At 43.1% G+C, this 22041-nt stretch overlaps 1 protein-coding gene across 1 annotated transcript in view; it reads left to right on the forward strand.

Annotated features, from left to right (window-relative positions):
* Positions 1-22041, forward strand: part of LOC115462208 (probable ATP-dependent RNA helicase DDX60) — a 348344-nt gene that overhangs the window by 71378 nt on the left and 254925 nt on the right. The window contains exons 11-13 of the mRNA XM_030192222.1: positions 1304-1453; positions 3013-3115; positions 10399-10514. Of these exons, the coding sequence (XP_030048082.1) occupies positions 1304-1453; positions 3013-3115; positions 10399-10514 (369 nt within the window). The remainder of the gene's footprint in view (positions 1-1303; positions 1454-3012; positions 3116-10398; positions 10515-22041) is intronic.

Here is a 22041-nt window from a genome sequence, read left to right on the forward strand (position 1 = left end):
GACTCCAGAGGAAATTTGAAAGTCATGGGATAGGAGGTAGTGTCCTATTGTGGATTTTTTTCTGAAAATGGACAAATCACAAAACCTATTTTCAAAAACAAAAGACGTTTTTCTTTTTTGAAAATGACCTTCTTTGCTATTCAGATTTTGGATGTTTTTTTACAAAATGCCTAGTGTCAGACTTAGACATCATATTGAAAATGCCCCTCTATTTTATTTATTAGGATTTATTTACCGCCTTTTTGAAGGAATTCACTCAAGGCAGTGTACAGTAAGAATAGATCAAACATGAGCAGTAGGCAGTTAGAGCAGTAAAAATATTCGAACAACAATACAAAGTATGGCGTGAGTGTACTACTTGCAATGACAACACAATATTTATTTATTTATTAGATTTGTACCCTGTGCTTTCCCATACACAGCAGGTTCAATGCGGCTTACATAGTAAATGAACATTACAAAGTCCTATAAGATGAATATTACGAACTGTAGTAAACATAATAGCAAGGTTTAGTCACATGAACTATGCCTAAGCGTATTCTAAATACCATGTGTAGAATTATAAATGGTATTTAGAATACGCTTAGGCGTGATTGCATGTTAATTTTAGGCGCCATATATAGGTTCAGTATAATGTACTAGAACATTATAATTGGTAGTGAGGGGTAAGGCAAAGTTGTATCATATAGATGAGTAAGAAAGTAGGAAGAATTAAAAAGTAAGGTGATTAATTTGAAGAAAGTTGCACGTGAGGTCAGAGAGATGGTTAAATATTACCTCAGCTAGGGTAGGAGTGGATAAACATGTCCCGCTGTAGTATGTCTTCCAGCCTACTTCCTGTAAGCATAAAGCCGGCATAGGGTACCATAGGAGACCAGGGGTTACACAAGCACACAATCCTGCCTACTACTTCACTGAGAGCTGTATTATTCCTTGTCTTTGAGCTTGGAAGTAAGGGCATGATGCACAAAAATCCCAGTTAAAATCTGTGTGAGTTTAGATCCTCGGTAGAACTTAGCAATTTGGAAATAGCGAGTGATGCTCAAAGGAAATCACATGCAAATGAACTGCTTGCAATTTCCGCAAGCAGCTTGGTAGGGAAAGCACCTAGCACATGCGCAGCACAGTGTCTCTGTTCTGAGCATGTGCTTGGGCTGGTGTGCTCTTTCCTTTCTCCTGCAGTACTTGCTGGCTCCACTGTTCTTTTGCAAGAAAAATGCCCACGTGCCGCTTTTTGGACTTTTTTCTGTTTCAAAAATAAGCCCCTATAGTTATTAATTTTTACTTTTACTGTGTATTTTAGGTTTAGATTTGGGGAAAATAATTGAAAGAGAATATCAAGATCTGTGGAACACTATATCAAAACTGACCAGCAGCTGTGATATTGGGGAGCCTTTCCCTCTGCGATGTACATCAAAACCTTTCCTTATAAAGGAACAGATTCCACTTGAAGGTAATAATAAAACAGAACTGTCATGTCTACTCCAGAAATTCACAAATCATTTCATACAGTATACATGATGATTGTCATTCACAGGCTGTGGATCCCTTTTAACTAAGCATCGATAAGGACTAATTAGTGCTAATTAGTGCTTACTGCATGGTAAAATGGCTTACCATGGGGCATTCTCAGGCATCCCTCAGTAGTTTTGGGATCAGCACACGCAAACCCACGTGCTAAAAAAAAATTGTATTTTTTAGCACCGTGGGCATCTTTGGGAGCAGAGGTGGGCAAGTCTGTGCTAATCGGTTAGCGCATGGGCGCTGCCGTGCGCTAACCGATTACTGCAGGATTAGCGTGAGAGCCCTTACTGCCTATAAAATTGGTGGCAGTAAGTGCTCCCGTGTTAATGGCCACGCGCTAATGGGAAAATTAGCGCATGGCCATTCATAGAAAAAATGGAAAACGTGCCATTTTATCCCTGCATTAAAATAGCCTTAGTGAGCGGTAAAGACTCGTGCTGGGGATAGCGCAGGCCACTTTTTAGCACTGCTTGGTAAAAGTGCCCCTGTAAGTTAAAACCCCTGCAACCTGTCCTTACTGTAGTCTATTCAGCTGCAATGGGGAAGGAATTACTTTCATGGAAGGGCCAATCGGGGAAGAATGTGGCTGATCATAAAAGTAAAATTACTAGGAATAGTAGAAAATTAGTGCACACTCATTTTTCTGTCTGAGATTGGTTTGTCAGACTAATATCATGACTCTGTCCTAGCTCTGTGAGTGTTGCAGGTTGACTTGGCTTATACCTTTTTCTGCTATAGTTTAATATCTCAATCAGATCTAAATACAAAATATCAAAGGCTTTCCATAGTCTGCTTATTCACATCAAATAGTAATGTTTGTTATTGTCAGGTGATAATATCTGTTCAAGGTTTTAAATGCTAGTGTAACTCTAATGATATCAGTGTAAACATATGGTAATTCTGAACACAATTTTAAATGGACCATCAGAAGTAAGCACAGACTTCAGTTTTGAATGGCTTACAATAGTGGCATAAATATGGTTATGCCTCTATTCCACATCGATCCAATTTTTTGAGTAAATATTTAAAAAATACAAACTTCTTCAGATTCAAATATCTCTTTTTCCTCTGTGAAGTCATAAATCCAGGGCTTTTTTTGAGGGGGTACTGAGTACCGGCACCTTTTACACTGTCTGTTAAAATTGACCCATGGACCTCAAGTTTTAATGAAAGAGCTCAGGCTCTACACACCAATTCTGCCTTATAGGTTCTGTGAGTGGTTGCAGGGGACCTGGCTATTGTGGGGAGGGTCCCTCAGTGATTACCCCCACCCCTGAAGGGTGGCCTAGCATTTGAGTACCGGCACCTTTTTCACTAGAAAAAGTGCACTGTATAAATCTATCAGGTTTTTTTTCAGTATTTTCATATATAAAATAATGATAACTTAGCTTTACTCAATTAGATGCAGGTCAAGCCTGAGAAAGCCTCTAATGCAATTCTAATGGCAGATGTTTAAATAATATGTATCATTTTTTTTAATCTATAAAGTTCCTGAAAAGAAGATTCCTAATACAGGTTTAATCCCAATAAATTCTGACTTAGTAGAGGATTATGCTGGGGATGTTTTGAAAGATCTGCTTTTCCTAAGCAGGTAAGTCAATTTTATTATTACATGTAAGATAACTTAGGGTCCTGTTTACAAAGGTGCGCTAGTGTTTTTAGCGTGTGCTAAAAACTAGCACACGCAACCGTGTAGACACCCATAGGAAAATTATAGGCATCTACACCGTTAGCCCGCTAATGCTTAGCGAGCGCTAAAAATGCTAACACACCTCTAATGCGGTTTAGTAAACAGGGCCCTTAATAATTTGCACAGGGAAAGTGGTATGGGGCAATTTTGAGACTGCTCATAAGGGTGGCAGCTTGAAAGTGTGGAAGGGCATAATCGAATGAGGCGCCCAAGTTTTTATGAGGGCGTCCTCGCAGGACGGCCCCGTAAAGGGGCAGGGCAACCCGTATTATCAAAACAAGATGGGCGTCCATCTTTCGTTTCGATAATACAGTCGGGTTCGCCCAAATCATGAAATTTAGGTCGACCTTAGAGATGGTCGTCCTTAGGTCGTTTTTGAGATGGTCATCCCCGGTTTTCGGCGATAATGGAAACCGAAGACGCCCATCTCAAAAACGACCAAATCCAAGCCATTTGGTCGTGGGAGGAGCCAGCATTCCATGCTAGGAACAGAGTGGGTATTTTTATCTGCAGTTGTGGAGATCATTTCTTAGCAGCCTCTCATATGGGTAAACAGCTGTTTACTTGTGTACAAAGGTTTGAACATTGTTCTGCCCATTAAAAGAATAATCTGAAGTCTCTGTCAACTAGCAGGCTAAATCTACCACACACGTGAGTGATCTCATCTGTTGGTACCCATATAGGCTAGATTTCTCAGAACCCAGAAACAACTAGAAAGATCTTTGGAGCATGTATCTACATTCCCATGCATGGTGCTCCAGGAGAGGCACTTAAGGCTTTCCTTTTCCATACTGCCAAATTGACATGTTTAGATAGCTCTTCCACACTTGCGGCATTGATAGCTAAAATCTTTCTTTTGTTTTTTTATTGATGTTCTTTTTTCCTTTGAAAATAGCCTCTATTTTTCTTTTTCTTTTGTCTCTTATGGAATCATTGAGTTTGACTTGGCTGACCTTCTCTTTGGTATGTCCCTGGAAAAGTCAGGTTTTAAAAAGTCTCTTAAAGAAAATGGGTATGAAAGATAGGTGTGAGATTGCCTGTGCCTTGGGCTGATGCATAATGAGAAAAATAGTTCTAATTGTGGCAGGGTCACCCAGAGGTTGTTGCATTGGAAAAAACGTAAACTGACAGAACTTTTGCCAGTGCTGGAGTCTACCGCAAAGAAGAAATAGCAGGTGAAGTCAATAAGGGGGTCTTTTATTAAGGCGAGCTAGTGTTTTTAGCCCACGTTAAAGCAGGCTGGTGCTAAATCCTGAGATGCCCATGGGCGTCTCAACATTTAGCACCAACTGATTTTTAGTGCGAGCTATAGATGCTAGCGCACCTTAGTAAGAAAACCCCTAAATGCAAGTTGCTCCAAAACCAGGGACCGTGATGTAGTCCCCTGTGCACAATGACTTTTCTATTCCGGTCATGGTCTAGGATAATTGAGGGTTAGTGTAGACTTACAAAGAATCTTCAGAGTAGAGCCAAAATGGTATAATCACACTTGAGCACCAAAGATCAGAAGAAAGGGAGTTGTGCTATGGGAAACCAGTTAGTGCTGATCCTATTTCACTACATGAGCACTGAACCCTTGACACAGATGTATATAAGCATCTCAGAGAGCATTGGTACATGGTCTCCATGCTGACAGCTTGGTAAAGAAAGTTTTGGTACAGAAGCTATTTGCCAAGTTTTGATACTGATTTTGAGTGCCAAGCTGTCAGTGCAAATACAATGCAGGCCAGAATCGCACCAGGGACATGGGCATTGGGATAATGGTGCAGACAAATTTAAGATTGCCAGATTCGAGATTACAGTCAGCGACTCAGTGAAAAGTGAAGAAGCAGCGGAAAATATCTCTCTGTTAAGTGACTGAAGCAGAAGAATCATTGCCTTTCACATTTGTATCTACTCATGACACTATCTGCTTATACTAGCATGATTCCTGTTTTTGAGTAATTTTTTTTTAGTCTGTCAGAATCATGTGCAAGCTAAGGATTCCTCACAGAATTCTCTTCTTAATTCACCTTAGATCACTCCAGCTGAATGATCACACAAATTTTCTCTGCATCAAGATGAATCTGCGTTATCTAATAGTCATTCAGACTCTGAAAATGAGTCTCTTGCATGCTCTTCTAGGCAATCTCTGGATTTTTTTTTTTAACCAATAAGAAGTTTCAGTAGATTCTTCTTTTTGTGAGCCTCCAAGAGAAGCAGTAGATGAATTGTCTACTGAACCTTCACCTCTGCCGTTAAGAAACATGTGTCTGTAATTTCTTCTTAAAGTAGCAAATGAAACACTGTTCAACGTTCAGCAAGAAACAGAAAGTGAGGTGTAACCGACCTCTCACCAGGGAGTGAGGGATGGTCTAGACATCCTACATAAAAGAATAAAAGGTGCTAGTGGCACTTTAAAAAGTAAGCAAAACAGCAAAAGTATTATCAGTGCACAAAACAGATTAATGAGTCCTTGTAGCTAGGAAGAGGCAAAGCTGAAGGCCTAAGCTGAAGGGAAAAAAAAATACAGGGCACTGAAGATGTATTAAAATAAAAAAAAAAACCAATAAAGTATTTCCAGTCCAGAAAAGACAAAATAATAAAAAAAAAAACATTCCATACAGAAGTGTTTCAAAGCCCAAGAGAAGGCAAACTTATCTCCCTCTGGGTCCCAGGCTGACTACTCTCTACTTCCAATTAATTGGATTAAAAACTGGTTAAAGGATAGAAAACAGAGAGTAGGGTTAAAAGGTCAGTATTCTCAATGGAGAAGGGTAGATAGTGGGGTTCCCCAGGGGTCTGTGCTGGGACCGCTGCTTTTTAACATATTTATAAATGATCTAGAGATGGGAGTAGCTACTGAGGTAATTAAATTTGCTGATGACACAAAGTTATTAAAAGTTGTTAAATCGTAAGAGGATTGTGAAAAATTAGAAGAGGACCTTACGAAATGAAACAAAGTTATTCAAAGTTGTTAAATCGCAAGAGGATGGTGAAAAATTAGAAGAGGACCTTACGAGACTGGGCGTCTAAATGGCAGATGATGTTTAATGTGAGCAAGTGCAAAATGATGCATGTAGGAAAGAAGAACCCGAACTATACCTACGTAATGCAAGGTTCCACGTTAGGAGTCACCGACCAAGAAAGGAATCTCGGCGTCATTGTTGATACGTTGAAACCCCCTGCTCAGTGTGCTGTGGCGGCTAAGAAAGCAAATAGAATATTAGGTATTATTAGGAAAGGAATGGAAAACAAAAGTGAGGATGTTATAATGCCTTTGTATTGGTCCATGGTGCGACCGCACCTTGAATATTGTGTTCAATTCTGGTCAATGCATCTTAAAAAATATATAGTGGAATTATAAAAGGTACAGAGAAGGACGACTTCCCTATGAGGATAAGCTGAAGCATCTAGGGCTCTTCAGCTTAGAGAAAAGATGGCTGAGGGGAGATATGATAGAGATCTATAAAATAATGAGTAGAGTGGAACAGATAGACGTGAAACGTTCGTTTACTTTTTCCAAAAAGACTAGGACTAGGAGGCATGCGATGAAGCTACAAAGTAGTACATTTAATACGAATTGGAGAAAATATTTCTTCACTCAACGTGTAATTAAACTCTGGAATTTGTAAAGGCGGTTAGCTTAGTGGGATTTAAAAAAGGTCTGGATGGCTTCCTAAAGGAAAAGTCCATAGACCATTATTAAATTGATTTGGGGAAAATGCACTGCTTGTTTTTGGGATAAGCAGCATAAAATGTATTGAACTTTTTCGGGATCTTTCCAGGTATTTGTGACCTGGATCGGCCACTGCTTGATGGACCTTTGGTCTGTCCCAGTGTGGCAGTATTTATGTACTTATGTCTACAAGTTGGTTGATAAAACAAACATACAGCTCTGAACCTGGTACCTTAAATGAGCAGAACCAGTGTATCATGCTCTGGGTAATAATACCAGGGGCGTAGGTATAGGTGGGCCTGGGTGGGACCAGGCCCACCCAATCTTGGCTCATGCCCACCCAGTTTGTTGGATCCTTCTATCTGTGTGCCGGTCTTCTGCGCGCCAGTTAGGCTGCACACAGCCATTCAGCAAATCCAGTTGTGGCTTAGCCATGTGCTTGCAAGCCTCCAGCAGCAGCCTGTTTTCAGCTGTCCCAGCCTTTTTGTTGCTTGCTGCATTGCTCATGTCCGGGAATGGGAAGCTGACTCGAGAGTGGAGTCTTCAAAGCTCATTGCTGCATCGCAATTCATTCACGGCGTCACTAATGCCGCTGCTGCAGTGCTATGGCTGCTGCTCTTACTGGTGCCTGCGTTGCCCCCCCCCCCCCCCCCCCCAAGGTGCCACACACAGCAGTGAAAAATCTGCCTCCCTCATGGCTCGGCTGGGCAGTCTCCTCCACTATGCCTGTGTGTGAGCTCAATCCTGTGTGCAGGGGGTAAATTGACTGTGAGGAGTAGTAAAGAAAGAGAATTGTAATCATCGGGAGCTGAGGTAAGTGTTTTACTGAAAAGGTGAGCTTTAAGAATAGCTTTAAATCTTAGAAGCTAGAGTTTGGTTCATAGGTGCAAAGAGATATCATTCTATAGGGTGGATGAAACAACCAAGAATGAGGTGGTTTCTTGCAAGATGTGAGCGCACCTGAAGACATGAGGGTACTACTCAAAGTTGGCATTGGGAGGAACGTAATGTATTTATTGGAGAATAGGGTATGAGGTGTTTGAATAGGAAGAGTGTGAGACCAGAATGAAGAATTTGGAAAGTGGTAACAATAACCTGAAAGAGAATCCGATATTGAATGAGCAGCCTTTTGGCACCATGTATCAGTTCTTAACAGAGTAGCAAACAACGATGTATAAATTCTTAATAGAGTAGCAAGCAGGTCTGAGGGATTGCTTAATGGTTAGCACAGTGCTCTAGCAACCAAGGAACCCAGCTTCAAGGCCCATGTCAGCTCATTTTTCTTTTTAATTGTGAGCCCTCCAGAGGCAGCAAAATACCTATTGTATCTGAATATATAAAATATCTGCAAGCCTGATGGCTATTGAAATTATGTACATTCAGGTACAATAGGTATTTTTTTCTTCCTAGAGGGCTCAAAATTAAAAAAAAAAAAAAATCACAAACAGCTGAAGTTCTTTAGGCTACCCCTAAGCACCTATACTGCCATACAGATGTCCATGTCCCTTGTTCCCCCCCCCCCCCCATTCATAATTTGGACCTTTCAGTTTGGAAAATGAATGTCCATGCTGCACATTTCCTGCACATGAATATCCATCTCGCATGTATTTTAGAACAGGTATTCTGTTCTAAAATATATATGCAAGATGGATGCCCATTTGTGATGTTCTGACTTGGATGTCCCTGTTCTAATTTGGATGCCCTTTCGAAAATGTCATTCCACATTCCTTCTTCAGCTTTTGGAAGCCAAAACATTCTTCCTGAGGTCAGGACACTCTACCATAAAAACAGTTTAGTGTCCTGACGAGGAAAGAGGTTTTGGCCTCTGAAAACTAGTCGAAAAATGTAAAAAATGTATTAGTCCAATAAAAACGTATCATTTTGGTTTCTTTTTTTTTGTTAATTTCTAATGTAATGATTTTGAAATTTACAGCAGCTGTATTTATATTTTTGCACAGTACGAGGGGGGGGGGTGCATGTGAACATCACTTGAAATTGAACAGGGAGAAGACAAAAATGTTGATGCTGGGACAGATAAATGATATTTGGAATGATAACGTTGTAAGGTTAAGTAACACAGAGTTTAAGTATGGAAACTAGTTTGTCCTCAGATCTGCAAGTGGATGTGGTGGTGAGAACAACTTCCTTACTTATAAGAAAAGTTATGGAGATTTAGAGGCTTCTTTGATCATGCAGTATTTCAGAGGTTGGTGCACAGTCTTGTAATAGCCCAGTTGGGAGTATTGAAATATAGTCTTATCTGAGCTATTCAGTGTCTCTGTTGAAGAAATTACAGGCCATGCAAGATGCAGTGGCTCATTTGATGTGCTCTGCTCAAATTCAGGATAGAGTATCACTTTTGTTAATTAGCTTGCACTGGTTACCAGTGGAAACTTGAGTATATTTTAAACTGTGTATTTCGTTTTTTAATATAGTGTATGGTATGTGGTATCTTTGATACGATTATTAGGTAGAAGAAGACCACTGTTGTTACAAAATTCTTTTAAGTTACTATTTCCCAGTCAAGTGTTTATGATCAAAAAATGTTATTTTGATAGGATTTGCTTATCTAGCAGCATCAGTGGAATTCTATTCGTTATCAAGCTCAGATACTAAGGAATTATGTACTTTTTTCAAACGTTTTTAAAGGCTTTTTAAAAAACATTTTTATGAAGTTGAACTTTGTAATTCCTAGGATGTGCCCGGCTTCTTTTATGGGATCTGCATTGAACCGAGAGGTAGTTGTGAAATTTAAGAGTGATTTGTATTTGTCACTGTTTCTCTAGTTATTGCACTTTATGCAGTCTGGCTTCATTTTAATTTTTGTCTACATATTTCTATTTTTAGTTTGTGATTACTTATATTTGCCCTGCCAATCTTCACCCCCCCCCCACCCCCACAAACAGTTGAATCACCGACTGTCAATGGCTGTGAAGAATTGATTGTAGAGGGGCAGGGCTTGGCAGGGGCAGGGTACAACTGTTGTAGCAAGGGACTTGGAACGGGGCATTGGGTTGGGGGGGGAAGGGGGTATGGAGAGGGGCAGGGGTTGGTTTTTCTCTGTCAAAAAGTTGTCAACTCTAGCTGGTAGTGACTGGAGGTCCAGCATATGTATACAAAATAAAATTTGATACATTTCAAGAAGTGATGGCATTTCCAGTTGGATTCGTAAAGATCTTTCAGTGATTCCTTTTGTAATTTTGTGCTACATTCCTCTAAAAATTAAGGGCCCTGTTTACTAAGGAGCACTAGTGTTTTTAGTCACGCTAAAATTTAGTACGTGCTAATGCTAGAGACACCCATATATTCCTATGGGCGGCTCTAGCATTAGCACGCACTAATTTTTAGCGCACACTAAAAATACTAACGCGCCTACAACACAGCTTAGTAAACAGGGCCTTAATTTTAACTTACATCTGAACTAAAAGTTATATGATTCTGGGGCAGTATTTTAAATTTCAGCAAAACACAGTGACTTAAAATTTGTAAGAATTGATGATTGTGGCATTGTTTATTTTTGTCGCAGGGATCATTCAGCAATTACTTCAGTGGTGCAACAAAAAGAATACGATGAACTTTTACACTGGCATTCTGGAAAGCCTCTTAGTGATGACTACGACAGAACAAAAGGCGATTTTGATGGTAAAACACTTGTAATACTTATTTTTAGTTAAATAAAACAGTACTGTTTCTGAGGTTTTAGTGAATTATATCAAATGGAGTTATGTAGCAATCCCTTTACAAGATGTTTCAGCAAATAAAAACCACATCAATTTCTTTAGAATATAAACCAGAAAGCCCAAAATGCTGCATTTGAACAAATTTTGTAAAATAAATAAATAAAACAAAACAAACTTTTATAAAAAGGAGTGGCAAGGAAAGAGTCCCAGATAACATTTGAGTAGATTGAGGTGTGATTTCTTTATCTGACTGGGAGGTTGTATCTGGATTGTCCCAGAGATGCTCGGCCTTGATCCTGATGGCATATTTAAGCACCAGTGGCTCATATTTAAAAGATCAGAGGAATTACAGTTAGTTGGAGGGGGGCAGATTTGATGTGTCCATAAAAGAGCCCAAGGAATAGCTAAGTAGACTGAGGTTGGATTTTGTATCTGACTGGCAAGTTTTACAATTATCTTTTACATGTTCATTCCTCTTCCTGATACGATCTTTAAATGCCAGCAGCTCACTACAGAACGTGGCTGTGGGTTTGCCTTCCTTTGGAGTCCCTTCAGAGCCTGAAGCCATGCGAGTCCTCTACATCATTGTCTGGGTTTTTGTGATGGGTAAGAGAAAGGGAAAACCCAAGGAGCTAATAAAGATCAAACTGTCAGCTATGCAGAGCCCTGTGGACTCTTTGTAGTAACTGGACATCTTCAAGAGCAGGCTGTGGACTCTGTCTCTCAGGCTACTGGTGGGTTGAGGGCTGTACTCCACCCCCCCCCCCCCCCGCCTCCAAACTGTGTTATTCAGAATCTGGATTCTTCATTACCAGGATATTGTAGATTGGGTGGGGATGAAGGTATGATTAACCAATTCCCCATGGCTTTCAACAGCAGCATGGAGAAAGAGCCTCTACATAAGCAAACTATTTATGAACTGGTAGTTATCAGGGGTAGAGGGTGAGAGGTCACTATGGGTATGGAATGGGGACTGTAGAGTGAATCTAGTTGTGTGTTTAGGCACTCAAGGTTGGAGAGACCGTATATTTGAATTATCCCAGGGAAATAATCATGTTGAAAATTTGGAGCCTGGCAGCCAAGTGGAAGTTACAATCCAGCTTATAATCGAACGAGAAAAACGCCCAAGTTCCGACCTAAATCAGGAGATGGGCGTTTATCTCACAAAAACGAATAAAGCGGTATAATCGAAAGCCGATTTTGGACGTTTTCAACTGCACTCCGTCGCGGATGCGGACAAAGTTGATGGGGGCGTGTCAGAGGTGTGGCGAAGGCGGAACTGGGGCGTGGTTATCTGCCGAACAGAGATGGGCGCATTTCACAGATAATGGGACAAAAGTATGCGTTTGTAGCTAGAATTTAGGGCACTTTTCCTGGACCCTGTTTTTTCACGAATAAGGCCCCAAAAAGTGCCCTAAATGACCAGATGACCACTGGAGGGAATCGGGGATGACCTCCCCTGACTCCCCCAGTGGTCATAAACCCCCTCCCACCACAAAAAATGATGTTTCACAACTTTTTATTTTGACCCTCAAATGTCATACCCACCTCCCTGGCAGCAGTATGCAGGTCCCTGGAGCAGTTGTTAGGGGGTGCAGTGGACTTCAGGCAGGTGGACCCAGGCCCATCCCCCCCTACCTGTTACAATTGTGCTGCTTAATGCTTAGTCGTCCAACCCCCCCCGAACCCACTGTACCCACATGTTGGTGCCCCCCTTCACTCCTTAGGGCTATAGTAATGGTGTAGACTTGTGGGCAGTGGGTTTTGAGGGGGATTTGGGGGGCTCTACACACAAGGGAAGGGTGCTATGCACCTGGGAGCTCTTTTACCTTTTGTTCTGTTTTTGTAAAAGTGCCCCCTAGGGTGCCTGGTTGGTGTCCTGGCATGTTAGGGGGACCAGTGCACTACGACTCCTGGCCCCTCCCACGAACAAATGCCTTGGATTTATTCGTTTTTGAGCTGGGCGATTTCATTGTCCATTATCGCTGAAAAGCAAAAACGCCCAGCTCACAACTTGGCGAATAAAACATGGACGTCTAATTTTTTCGAAAATACGCTTGGGTCCGCCCCTTCACGGACCCGTTCTCGGAGATAAACGCCCATGGAGATAGGCGTTTCTGTTCGATTATGCCCCTCAATGTCTATCTGATTCTCGCCATATAAATATATTTTAATGATTTGGACTGAGGGAGAAAAGACCCCCAAACAATTTCAAAATTTTAAATCATCCCAGCTTTTAATCAGATTCATAACTGACTACTCCACAGAAAAAAAATTAAACACCAGTTTCTATCAGCAATGGCTATATACAAACATTTATATACAGGAAGCCAACTGATAGGTGCACTACCTCTACAATTCCAGCTTCCACCCTTCACATAGAAAAAAGTCCATTATACAGAGCCAAGACACAAAATACTATCAGTACACTCAGATCCAAGAGACGGGGAATAAGCACTTCAAAATTATGACTGAATTCTTCAATAGAAATTCCACAACCTCTAGATCATCTCCAGGAAGATTGTCTCTGCACTTAAAACATCCAGGGAAAACCCCCTTCAGTGCAAATAGAACCTAGCTGTAATAACTGACAAAAATCATGAAAGATCTATAGCCAGTATCCAAAAGAGGAAGTATTACTGAAAGAGGTATGTCCTGCTCCACCAATGTTGTTCTTCAGACAACCACCCAATTTGAAGCAAAAATTAGTGAAAGCAAACTCTCAATAGAAGCTTAGCAACAAGAGAATGATACAAGACCCTGCAATATACCAAGCTACAATTGTGCCAGTATATATCACAGGATGTCATAGTTACTCACATGGGAAAAATGTTAAGTATACTTATATTATGGACTTCCCCATTGATGATGACATGTCAGTTTGCAGCAATTTTCTTTCACTACATTTATTTGTGTCTATTAATGTGCTATAAGGACAAGTTTCAACCGACAAATGAAACTGCAGGTGAAACTTGCAGTTGATGGAAACAGTACCAGCATAAAAAGCAGGTGGAGATCCTTGAAATGTGGGTCCAAATTTGAAAGTACTTCTGAGCTTGCAGTGAACATAACCATGTTTTAAATTAAATCGCAAAAAATAACAGTATGATTATATGCAGAAAATTCTAAGTATAGCTGCAGCAACATCTGCCATCCCTTTTCATTGCTTTGACTTCAGATATGTTAGAATAATATGTGATGTGCATTATAGTTGAGATTTCGATAAGAAAGGTAATTTAATTTTACAATAACAGACCACCTATGTATCAAGACCAAGTAGGTGCCTATTTTGAGCTTACACAGTTCTCCTCTCCATACCTCGCTCTCTTTTTTTTTTTTGTTAGGGCTTATATTCAGACTGTGGGAGTTAGCTGGGCTGACTCCTGTGGTTAGTGCTGAGCCCGGATATTCAATGTCAGGCCATTTCCAGTGACTGGCATTGAATATCCAGTTTATTTTTGGCTGATGTAAATTTGACTAACTAAGCTGATATTCAGCACTGGCCGGTTAAGTTAAAACCGGTCAAATATAGGCCTGCTATTTGGGCAACCTAATTTGGCCACCAAACCGGTTATCCGCTAAGTGCTAACTGGCAATATTCAGCAGGAGATAACCGGCTATCGCCCACTGAATATTGCTGGATAGCCGGTCAAGTGCCATTTAACCGACCAGGAGCCATTCCTGGCCAGTTAAATGGTTTTAAATATCAGGGGAATTATAGGTACACAAAAATTGGCAAAGAATTATATATATATATATATAGTCCTTTTTTGTGCCAGTTCGCGCCGGTATGGTGTACCGGCACCTTTTTTTGTAGGTCTGGCGGTGTGCTGGAGCCGGCTCGCAAGAGCCGTTTGCTCTTGAGGGCGAGCTGGCTCTCCTCCCTCCCTCCCCCGAGCTAGCCTACAGGATCCCTCCGAGTCAGTGGTGTACTCCGTGCCGCCAGAGACCCTCTTCTTCTGCCACCCGACCCGGCCGGCACCTGACCCAGCCTTTAAAAATAATCTATGAAGCGGCGGCATGGTGCCTCGCATCTGAGTGTAAAAGAATGAAAATCGACTCGTCGGCCGGCCTTCCCTCACTGTGTCCTGCCCTTGCGGAAATAGGAAGTTACATCAGAGGGTGGAACACAGTGAGGGAAGGCCGGCTGACGAGGCGATTTTTCTTCTTTTACACTCAGACGCGAGGCACCGCGCCGCCGCTTCGTAGATTTTTTTTAAAGGCTGGGTCAGGTGCCGGCCATGTGGCAGGAGAAGAGGGTCATCTGGCAGCATGGAGGTGGTAGGCAGGTAGGGACTGGGTCGGGGAGGGGGGCTCAGATGGGAGGAGGGGGGCTTAGATGGGTATGGGTGGCTGGTGGGAGGGGGAGCAGGGGAACGAGGAATGTCACTGGACGTGGGTGGAGGGCAAGGGGGACAGGGGTTGCTGGACATAGGTGGATGGCAGGGGAGGACAGGGGGGACAGGAGGGTCGCTGGACATGGGTGGAAGGAGGGGAGGGTGGTTGCTGGACATGGGTGGATGGAGGGGAAGGCAGGGGGGAGAGGAGGGTTGCTGGACATGGGTGGCTGGAGGGGAGGGCAGGGGGCAGAGGAGGGTTGCTGGACATGGGTGGATGGAGGGGAAGGCAGGGGGCAGAGGAGGGTTGCTGGACATGGGTGGATGGAGGAGAGGGAAGGGAGAGAGAAGAAATGCTGGACATGGGTGGATGGAGGGGAGGGCAGGGGGGAGAGGAGGGTTGCTGGACAGGCTAGATGGAGGGGAGAGCAGGGGGGAGGAGGGTTGCTGGACATGGCTGGATGGAGGGGAGGGCAGGGGGCAGAGGAGGGTTGCTGGACATGGGTGGATAGAGGGGAGGGAAGGGAGAGAGAAGAAATGCTGAACATGGGTGGATGGAGGGGAGAGCAGGGGGCAGAGGAGGGTTGCTGGACATGGGTGGATAGAGGAGAGGGAAGGGAGAGAGAAGAAATGCTGGACATGGGTGGATGGAGGAGAGGGAAGGGAGAGAGAAGAAATGCTGGACATGGGTGGATGGAGGGGAGGGCAGGGGGGAGAGGAGGGTTGCTGGACAGGGTAGATGGAGGGGAGAGCAGGGGGGAGGAGGGTTGCTGGACATGGCTGGATGGAGGGGAGGGCAGGGGGCAGAGGAGGGTTGCTGGACATGGGTGGATAGAGGAGAGGGAAGGGAGAGAGAAGAAATGCTGAACATGGGTGGATGGAGGGGAGAGCAGGGGGCAGAGGAGGGTTGCTGGACATGGGTGGATGGAGGAGAGGGAAGGGAGAGAGAAGAAATGCTGGACATGGGTGGATGGAGGGGGGGAGAGGAGGGTTGCTGGACATGGGTGGATAGAGAGGAGGGCTGCTAGACATGGGTGGATGGATGAGAGAGAAGAAATGCTGGACATTGATGGAGGGGAGGGAAGAGTGAGGAAGGAGATGAGATGAGGGAAAAGGAAGAGAGGAGAAAAACTGCACATGGATGTAGAAAATAGGCAGAAGCTGGATCCACTGGACAATCAAGTCTGCGGAGGACCCAGCTTTTACTTAGATGTAGGGTAAGAAATGAAGATGAAAGGCGGAAAGTAAAGAAATCAATGGAAAGGAAGCCCTGGAAACGGAGTTCAGAGGACAGATAGCAGCAGAATCAGACACTGAGACAGCATAATCAGATACTGAGCCAGCATGATCAGAAAAACAGTCACAAGACAAAGGTAGAAAAAAAATCTTTTCATTTTAGTGTCTGGAATATGTCCCAATTTGAGAATTTACACCTGCTATCTTATTTTGCACTGGGTATACTAGAGCTGTAACAGCTTACAGAAATTATTTATAATGAAAAAAAATCACGTTATTTTTTTCTCCTATACTAGTATAATATTTTCAATGATGTCTGTTTATATGCGCTATAGCTGGTATAAGGGGTGTGGCTAATGTGGGTGTGGCTATAATAGGGGTGGAGTCATATGTGTGTTATCTCCAGGTAGCATTTGCATTATGATTCTTTCTCCTTTGCTCCTTTGGTCTACAATAGTCTAAATACTGTTTTCCGAGGACAAGCAGGCTAATAATTCTCACATGTGCGTTACCTAGGCCAGAGCTAATAATAATAGCTGTATATAGCTTTAAAAGCACACGCAGCATCCTCACTGTGCATACGTGAATGCCTTCCCACCTGCTAAGGGAGTGCAGGTCCCGTAGTTCGCTCTTTACTGCAGTGAGGAAAGGATGCCATTTTTGACCTCTCCTCACATCTCGGTTCGGGAGTGTTATTTTTTGTGCCTTCCCATCTGTACTTTTTCTTTTTTTGCCCTGTTTTCTTTGGGGTTCATTTGCTCCCTTACCCTTATGGTTTAGTTTCGTTTCGTTTTTGTCCTGATTTTAAGTTTCCTTTAGTTTTACCACGTCAGTAGGCCGCACTTAGGCCTAGACTCTGGTCGGGTTCTTCCCTTGAATTTTCTCTGCACCATCAAGTCTTTTGATTTGGCCACAAAAGTTTTTCTTTCCATGTCATTGAAGGTTCCCAGTGGCTTTAACCACTATAGCTGGTGCAGTCAGACCATCTCTGGCAAGGACACCCATTCTTGGTGTCTCCAGTGTCTGGGGCCTGAATATATCCCTTCTACTGTGTTCTTTGTCTTCGTATGAAGAAAAGAACCCAGTTTGCCAGAGAGGCTCAGCGCGAAAGACTTTTTGGAGCAGGGTCTAAAGCATTGATCCGCATGGCTGCGAGGCCCATAAACACTGGGAGTGATCGTGTATCAAGTGGGTCTCCACCTGCCTTGACGCTGACCGCTGTGCAGGGCCCCCCCCCCCCGGACTGGTCTGCATCAGACCAGACACCGAGGAGACATGAGGATTTGATTTCGTCATCATCAGCACCGAGGAGCCTCGATGACCAGCATCGGGTGGAGGCCAAGAAGCATCAGCATCGATCCCTCTCGACACCGGATTCTGAGAGCTCCGGGACACCCGGTCCCTAAAAAGCGTCAGCGCTTGGGGGGGCGCTCCCCCTCCATATAGGAAATGCTGATGCAGCCAAGACCAGCCTTCCATCTTGACCCCATCAGCTCTTCAGACTGTCTCTGACCCGACACTCCAGCCTTTCCTGATGTGGGCCCTCAATGAGCACATCCAGGACTTGCTCCCTGAGCTGCTGGCTGACTTTATTCAGAGTGCATTGGTGTTGAGGGTGCTTGCGCCTGCCATGTCTCTCGAATCAGCCCCGCATGGCCCTTAGCCTTTGGTGAGGCCTCCGACTCTGGTGTTGCATGTAGCACCAGGGTTGACTGCTGAACGTGTTGCAGCCCCTTGACATCGGTGGAGGAAGCTTCATCAGAGTCGAAGCTGGAGCCAACTCCTGGACACCCCTCTCAAGGACATGGTTCCTCTCGGTTGAGGCAGGCTCGGTCTAAGCTCTCCAATGAGGAGTTCCTGGCTGACAACAATGTGGAGCACTCATGGGAGTCAGATGAAGATCCCCGGTACTTCTCGGAGGAGTGCTATTGTAACCCCAAGGGGTTAAAAATAGATTTTTTTATTTGTGAATGTTGGGAATTTGGGTGATGGGATTTATTTTATTTTTTTGTGGTTTTTGGGATTTTATTAATATTTTCTGGGGGGTTTACAAATTGTAAAATAAAATTTTAAATAGTAGTTTCACAGGGGGGGGTTACAAAGGGGTCTTTTGGGGGGGGTTAAAATTATAACTTCGACAGTACAGGTTCAGGATGGGTTAACTTAATTTTTGATATTTGTTTTAATTTAATCCGGGATTTTAAAAGGGGTTTTTTGGGAGATAATTGAGGGGTGGTCATTAAAAATTTAATTTAAAAAGTAAAGCCATAGCACAGCGGGTATGCCAGAGCAGATTTGATTTAATTTAGTGAATTTGGTATGTTTTGGTCTAAGTTTGGCTTTAAAAATTCAGTAAATGTTTGTTTTTAATTCCTATGGGAAAGGAATAAATAAAATGGAGCTTCAGTTGGGTAAGGTAGAATTTCATGATGCAGTGAAAAAAAGTAGGGATCTAAAAAAAGCATTTTCATTGGATAAGAGAGGGTCAGGTGTCCAAGTGGAGCGACGGTTGGCTTGGCAACGGGTAGAAAGGTCAGTTGCTGAGAGGAGTTGAAGCTGGGGTGAGAGAGTGAACAGGGCTGAATGGCAGTGATCAAATAGGGAGAAGTAAGATTAAAATCTATTGAATGAAAGTATTGGGGGTTGGAAGGAATGTGTGACTTTAAAGGTAGCATTCTGGAAAAAAAAAAAAAGGAAGAGTAACATTGCATGGTGTGAGAAAGTTAGTGTCTTGGATGAACTTAATTGAAAGGGAAACAGTGACAAACTTAGTTTCAGACTTGTTACTGAAACAATTGTGAAAAAAATAGTTACTTTAATTTCAGTGTTAGAAGGGAAACTATATGCCTGCTAATATTAAAGAGGATAGGGCATAGATCATTTGGGGTTCTGTGAGACGGAATGTTGGGTGAAGTGCTGTTTGTGAAAGGCTGAGTGAGAAACAGTGCAGCAGTGTGATGTCCTGTTAACTCCTGTGAAGATAGGGAAACTAAAGTAAGTGCAGGCCTGGAAGATAAAAAAATTTTAATTAATTTTTTTAAAATAGTTGACTTGCCCACAGTTTTTCTGTTGATTAATTTTAAATGTCATATAGAATAATTGATTCTATACAAATAGGTAGATAGGGTGTTGCCTCCTGTTTTATTTTGTTACGTGAGGTGTAGGGCGAAGACGAAAATCCTGAGGAGCAGTCTTCAGAGAAGTTTCTTGTGCCCCCACGCAAGAAAGGCTTCGTTCTTCGCTGTCTAAGGGACCCAATAAAATCTTCCACAGCTAAGTGATTTTTGATTAACATGAAAGAGACACTAACCTGATGAGCCATTGGAATCCAAAATCCTGTACAGTGAAGATCCTGTAAGAACACAATTGATTCACAAATAATCAGTTTTTTTAGAAGACAAAGTTTAAAAGTTCAATGAGAATATAACTATAGGTTGTTGCTAAAGAGAAATATACTTATCTGATGCCAGTCAGTTATCCGTTATTGAAATTATCCTGTAAAAACATGGTATGAAAGTAATTCTGTTGATTCCAAGGTGGATTATTAGGAGAAAGAAGTGGTTAATACATTAATATGCTAGCTGTTTTAAATATTTATCTTTTTTTTATTTTTTGAAATGTTTATTTGGCAAAGCAACAATAATGCAATACACACAAGTTCAGCCATAAGGCTGTCAATTTGTCTTGAAAAACATCAATGCAATTGTAACATATATCCCAAATTTATATAATTTTTCTCCCCTGCCCCCCACTCCCCACTCATTCCCTCCCTCCCCCCCCCCCACCCCACTCCTCTTATTTCCCTTCATGGCTTAGTCCTCTGCATATCCCTAACAGTACTCCAATAAAAATAATTTATGAACATTGGTGTCTGATTTTACCAAGTAAAGAAAAATAAGCTAACTGAAATTGATTCAGTTTTTCCCCTCATATGTCATGTGTGAGGGTGGAATTTGAGTTTAAATGTGCACCTTCTCTCTGTTCTCGGCAGTGTGGTTCTAAGCACTTGGTTTTACTACCAACCTAACACCAGATATTCTAGGACCCACTTCGTTATCCCGAGGGAAACAGGGGCGGGGGTTACACTATGGAATACCATCTGACCCCACCCCTCCACAGGAAAGGAGCAAGTCTCCACCTGAAAGCTTTTCCTTCCCTTCTTTTGTCAAGGAAATGGTGGCTGCCATGCCAGTTCCTTTAGAGGTGGAGAATGGTCCCAGGGCTAAGTGTTCAAGGTCCTGGACTATGAGTCTCCTTCTAGAGAGGATATGACGGTCCCGCTTCATGAGATCTTACGGGATGTTCTCAAGAGGGATTCTCCTCTGTTGGTCTTGGTACTCTACAAGAAGATTGACACCATGTACCGGATTCAGAGTTTCCCTGGTCTTTATAGGCCCCAGTTGCCTCATCATTCCATGATGGTTGAATCCATGCTCAAAAGACCCAGAGTTCTGGGAACTATGCTTCAAGACTCCCTGGTAGAGAGGCTAGAACCTTGGATTCATTTGGTCAGAAGATGTACCAGGCTTCAATGCTCATTGCCCATATTCAGTCATACCAGCTCTACATGAGCATTTATATGCGGGCATTGGTGAGTAAGATGCTAGATTTGGCAGATTCTCTCCCACTGGAGCAGGCCGAGTTGCTTCGCCAGTTGGCCAAGCAGCAGAAAGCATGTCACAAGTTCTTGGCCAGGGGCACTTACGACACTTTTGATGTGGCTTCCAGAATCTCTGCAGTTCAGCAAAGACTGGAAGATGCCACATGCCGGGGGGATAACCTTTCAGGAGAGAAGGTGGAGGAGGTCACTGACCTCATCAAGAAACACACAGATACCATCAATACTCTCTCCCATCGGACATTTTCTGGCATTTTCTGCAACTATCTCTTCATCTAGCAGGTTTTTCGGTAAGTTCAGGAGGGGTCTCTACTACTCGCAGAGACGTAGGTATACCAACTCTTCTTGCCAGCCTCCACAGGCTCAACCCCAGCGCACTTATTCTCAACAGCTTGCGCCTAATCCACAAACAGCACCCCACTCAAAGCAAGGGGTGAGCTTTTGACTGGCTCCTGCAGAAAGTAACCATCCCAGTTAGCCTACTGGTCAAGGGAGGCTGAAGTTTTTTCAGTCTAGGTGGCATCTTTTTAACCTCTGACAGATGGGTTCTTCAAATAGTTCATCATGGTTATGCCCTATATTGGCAACAGAGGCCACCAAATTATCCACCAAGAGCAACTCACTTCTGCTCTCAGCACAAGCAGATACTTGCAGAGGAACTCTCCACCTTTCTGAAGACCCATGCAGTCGAGCCCAAACCACCAGGGGAAGAGGAGCTGAGATTCTAATCCAGGTACTTCCTTGTGCCAAAGAAAAGTTTAGCACAGGAATTATCTTTGATTTCAGCTGGGGGCACTACACTTCCAATACCGTGTTTTGCCTTTTGACCTCGCTTCAGCTCCCAGGGTGTTCACCAAGTATCTACCAGTAGTGGCAACGTCGCTACACAGACTGGGAATCCATGTGTTTCTTTATCTGGATGATTCGCTGGTGAAGAGCATGTTGAAGGACAGTGTTCAGGAGTCCATGTGGATAACTATTTGGTTGCTAGAGCTACTAGAGTTCGCTTTAAACTACCCCAAGTCCCAACTGCTTCCCATCTGGCAGTTGGAGTTCATTGGAGCCCTGCTAGATACTCAATGGGCTCTGGTGTTTCTCTCTGTGCTGACTATCTCTTGCCACTCAAGTTCGAGCCAGTCAGCAGGTCACAGCTGGGCAGATGTTGAGGTTGTTAGGCCACATGGCCTCCACTGTCCATGTGACACCCAGGGCACGTCTTCACATGAGAACAGCCCAGTGGGCCCTAGCTTCTCAGTGGTGTCAGACCATAGAGAATCTGGAGGATGTCATCCGAGTGT

The sequence above is a fragment of the Microcaecilia unicolor genome, chromosome 2 (genome assembly GCF_901765095.1).
Source record: "Microcaecilia unicolor chromosome 2, aMicUni1.1, whole genome shotgun sequence".
Taxonomy (NCBI): domain Eukaryota; kingdom Metazoa; phylum Chordata; class Amphibia; order Gymnophiona; family Siphonopidae; genus Microcaecilia; species Microcaecilia unicolor.